Consider the following 5,131-nt stretch of genomic DNA (forward strand, 5'->3'; position numbering starts at 1 on the left):
GACCACTCTCGCTCTCCAACTGTAATCGGTCCTCCTTAGACTCCTCCCTCTCTAATACCGCCCACTTACTGCTCTTTCTTTCAGCTTGTTCTATCTCTCGTTCTGACTCTCTGTCCATCTTTTTCTCTGTGGGAGAATAGGGAGGTCCTCCCTCACTCTCTTCATCTAACCGTCTCTCTCTGTCTCTCTGTCACTCTATGTTTCACTCACAATCTCGCTCTCCTCTTATCACTGTCTCTCTCTTGCTCTCTGTCTATCTGTCACTCTATGTTTCACTCACTCCCTCGCCCTCTTCATCTCACTCTCTCTCTCTCTCTCTTTCTCTCTCTGTTGCTCTACGTTTCACTCACTCCTTCTACTTCTCTGTCTTACTGTCCCTCTCTCTCTGTATATTTATCTGGCACACAACACACACACACACACACACACACACACACACACACACACACACACACACACACACACACACACACACACACACACACACACACACACACAATCAAGAGTTTTTAAACTCCACCCACAGTTCCATCATCCATCTAACAATCATCCCCCCATCCTTTCGTCTATTTATGATATGAAGTGCAGGTGATGTTGAGAATGTAAACCGTTACTGTAATGTCACTGGCATACTGACTAGCGGAAACGGGATACAGACACAAAAGAAGCCTGACCCACAATAGTTCATTAATAAAATAAAATCAAAGATAAATTAATTCACATTTAAATCATCAAGTCTCTAACAGAATGAATCATTGAAAACACAAAACGATAACAGGCATAATAAGGTGCAACGCTTCAATCAATTGCTCAATCAATCAATACAGTGCGATCCACTTGATTTACATTGCAAATGATGCGTGTTTCACATAGAAAAAGACAACATCTCAATCCCAATCATGGTTTTTGATTTCGTTCCGTTCGTTTACTATTTTTTTTATATCATTATTATTTACTGTAGGCTATCTCTAGCCACAGCATGTAGCTATAGTAAGTAGGCCTACCAATAGTATTAGCCTAAATTTTCCTATTTACATTTTTAAATATACGTTTTGTAGGCTACTTCTTTTGTTTTATCCTTGTAGGATTTACAACCTGGTGGAAAATCGACATAGTGCCTCGGACCTTTTCTTTTTATTAATGACATTTCTCGTTCTGTCGTTATCGTTGCGTTAAAATACCCATTTATCACTTTTAAGAATGAAACAGCGAACTCACCGCTGACGACTCGCACGCTGCGTCCCTCGGAGAGCATCACCATGACGACACACAGAACCGGCACCGACACGCGCAACGCCATAGCTGAACAAACCTTTCTTTGAATACAATGAATGCGTTAGAAAAATAAATTATAATCGAAATTTTTGATGAGAGGACTCCGGATTTTTTTATAGCTTCATCCGTTTTTCTTTTTCTTTCTTTTTTTTTATCTCTTAGCGTGTTAAAGTGCGCAACATACTTTTCTTCTTTACCGATTCTCAAATATTCCCAAGCTATCCTAAAATAATAATGTATTCATTCCGTTTCAGCTGTTCGATACTTTCTCCGGACAGTTCGTGCTGTTTGTAGACACCGAGCGCAAGCGCACACTCGGACCGGACGTTAGTCTCGCTCAAAGCCAACTGAACGTGTGCCGGATTCCCCCGCGCGCCTGTGACGAGTGATTGATTTTCCTTCCAGACCTCCCGTGGCACTTTTTTCACTTTCTCTCGTCCACTCCTCCTTCCACAGATTCTCTGCCGCTCTCGCTCTCTCTCTCTCTCTCTCTCTCTCTCTCTCTCTCTCTCCCCCCCTCTCTCTCTCTCTCTCTCTCTCTCTCTCTCTCTCTCTCTCTCTCTCTCTCTCTCTCTCCCCCCCTCTCTCTCTCTCTCTCTCTCTCTCTCTCTCTCTCTCTCTCTCTCTCTCTCTCCTCTCTCTCTCTCTCTCTCTCTACGGTGATCGATTACACATAGGCTACACACCAGATGCAGTGACCATCACAACGGATTTCATTGCGCCCAAGGGACACTGGAGACACACACACACACACACACACACACACACACACACACACACACACACACACACACACACACACACACACACACACACACACACACACACACACACACACACACACACACAAATGTTTATATGGCTTGTCACAAAAGGGCTAATATTTATTTCATGTGTCTTTCTGTTAGCTTTAGTGCATGTTTTATAAAAAGTCTCATGGCGTCTCTATGTCCCAATAGATCATCTGTCTATCATGTCTTACAGCTGTATTTAGTTTATTATCATACATGGCGCTCGGAGACTCGAACCAACACGCAACCAGGGCTGCCGGTTCAATAAATGCCAGGACCACCAGTTCCTTCCGGCAGACGGGCTTCTGACACTTTTTGGGTGTAGTTAACCTGACCTTCTCACCTTAAAACACACAATCACACTCTCACACACACACACACACACACACACACACACACACACACACACACACACACACACACACACATACAGGCACACCCCCCCCACACGCACACACCTACACACACACATGCACACACACACACACGCAAACGCACACACACACACACACACACACATGCGCGCTCGCAGAATTATGTCCATGTTTCTGATTTATGTCGTGTACTTTGGACAGGCTATCACACTTAGCACTGTGCGTCCATGCGCCACTGCGACATCGATCCGGTTAAACCAGGTGAACTTTATGCAGCCACACAAATGCTGCTATTACTTTATTTGCTATTACTTGTCTATTGATCACTCTCCCTCGCTCTCTCGATCTCCTCCCTCTCTCTCTCACACACCCACTCTCTCTTTCCTCGTATCCCATTCTCTTTCATTGCGTTCTCCTCCTCCTCCTACTCCTCCCTTTCCTCCTCTTCCTCTTCCTCCTACGCTTTGTCATTGCTCTCTTAAAGATAGCTTAACTAACCCTTACCCTTAAAATAAGATACAAAATAAGACGATTTCTAGTAAAGTGTAAGAACGTAAAAAGGTAAAAACGGCAAGAAAAAAAACAAATAACAGCATCGTAACCGTGGACGCACAGTGAACAATTACAACTTTATTATTAGATAATGAGGAAATGGTCCGGTGAGAGTTTCTCTCTCTCTCTCTCTTTCTCAAATTATGTCTCTGTTCCTACGTAGCATGTTTGTCTGTGTTTGTCCGTGTCTGTGTGTGTGTGTGTGTGTGTGTGTGTGTGTATGTGTGCGTGTGTGTGTGTGTATGTGTGTGTGTGTGTATGTGTGTGTGTGTGTGTGTGTGTGTGCTCCCAAGCATGTATCTGCACGTATGTGCGTGTGTCTGTGTGTGTAGTAGTAGTAGTGCCTTGAGCCAACAGAGATCCATCTTGCAGTAACAGCCAGGCCGAATGTAGGTTGACCCTTTACCAGGATCTGCTGAGCAAGTGGTTTAACCCATACACACACACACACACACACACACACACACAGACACACACACACACACACACACACACACACACACACACACACACACACACACACACACACACACACACACACACACACACACTGTGCATGTTCAAAGCAGAGACATAATTTGCATAGTCAGTGTAACTTCACCCCTCATAACAGTCAGCGTCATCTTCATCATCATCTTGTTCAGCGAGAGCTAAATCAGCATTTTGCTTTAGTTGCTGCGATCTTGAAAGAAACCCACTCCTCCTCCTTCCCTTCAATTCAATTCTCCTCCAGGAGTAATCGTTTGCTTATCCCCGTAATGCATTGGACGAATCATGCTTTTCATCATGAAATCACATTCCTCACTACAGGTACAGGTATTAGAATTTGGATAATCACACTTTGATACAAAGTTTAGAAACGGCTGCTTGAATCCCGTTTAGGCATTTTGCACAATTATTATTAATACATATATATGTATGAATATTATTGAGTGTTTGGGGGAATGATGCCAAAAGGGAATAACCGTAATAAAGGTCCAGACCTCTCACCCCAGCAACCAGTCCAAACGGGAGAAAATGTCCATCAATTACCATGTCCATATCTTAATGTAGATGGGAGGATAACTGCCACGTTTATTTTGAATGCATAAATAAATAAAGCCCACACACACATACAGCTATTAACTTGTTCATAACGGCAGGGGGCAATTGTGTTTTCAAAGGAGTCAAAACCGTTTTACTTCCCTTCTGATGGAGAATGGAAATCAATGAAGTCTGAGCTGACTTCAATTCTCCTCACTAGACTGTATTGACAGAACCCCGCCGTGCATATTGCCCTTCACCTCAACACGATTATTATGACGATGGTTATGATGGTCTTATTAGTTGTCAGACATCTTTAATGAGTTTGCCTGGTTTTGAACAAAACAGGAAATCAGAATAGCTTATACTCAATAAAACCCTCCAGCGGCCGTGGGGAGGAAACACCCTACCAAGCTACTATTCTCACACATGTATCACCCTGTTACTACTAAATACCTTAAAGGGGTAGTTCGGAATTTTGGACATAGGGCCTGATTCCCAAGTGAGCATTGGTATTCTATATCACTGGAGACAGTTTTCAACACATTTCATACAGTCCTTCTAGTTGCAGAGTTCGCTCGTGCTAGGCTAGCGCAAGTCAACGGGCAATGCTAGCCTGCTATTAAAAACAGTCTTACCCACTCCACAGTACACCTGAGGTAAATCAATTATGACGACAGACTATAAATCGAAATGTCTGTTTATAGAATAATGTTAGAAATAAAACCAACCTTGCATTGCATTGCATTTAGAGGGAATTGCGGGGTCTCAGCAGCAGTGTTTATATTCCTGTACGTAGGCTACGGCAGCGGCGGACTGATACCTAGGTTACCTGCCGCTGTCATTGCTACAAACGCAGAGTACAGTGAACGAAGGAATTCTATAAGCGTATTCAATTAACAAGATATGCCCACGTTTGGAGGAGTTAGCGATGCATCTGCTTTTGAAGACGATTATGAGGAATTTGTTGTATCCAACGAACCGTACATGTACGAGCCGGTGTTTTGATGTCCAAGCCAGCAGCAACAAGCCACAGTTGAGTCCTTTCTGGATCTCGCACTGGAAATTGGTGGAAACTTTGTGGTACCCATCTGTACCGTTTATTTCTACAATTTC

The 5,131-nt window shown here is 43.4% G+C and overlaps 1 protein-coding gene across 2 annotated transcripts in view; it reads right to left on the reverse strand.

The window, feature by feature from the left end:
* chodl (chondrolectin) overlaps positions 1-1,735 on the reverse strand; it is a 12,438-nt gene extending 10,703 nt beyond the window's left edge. Inside the window, exons 1-2 of one of the 2 annotated variants that reach the window (XM_060045159.1) lie at positions 1,473-1,735; positions 1,219-1,316 (exon numbers count right to left, since the gene is read on the reverse strand). In XM_060045159.1, the coding sequence (XP_059901142.1) occupies positions 1,219-1,300 (82 nt within the window). In that variant the 5' untranslated portion in view covers positions 1,301-1,316; positions 1,473-1,735. Of the gene's footprint in view, positions 1-1,218 lie in introns of both variants that reach the window. The other variant, XM_060045158.1, reaches the window with a different exon arrangement.
* Between the last annotated feature and the right edge of the window lie 3,396 nt (positions 1,736-5,131).

This window comes from Gadus macrocephalus, chromosome 23 (assembly GCF_031168955.1).
Source record: "Gadus macrocephalus chromosome 23, ASM3116895v1".
Classification (NCBI taxonomy): Eukaryota; Metazoa; Chordata; class Actinopteri; order Gadiformes; family Gadidae; genus Gadus; species Gadus macrocephalus.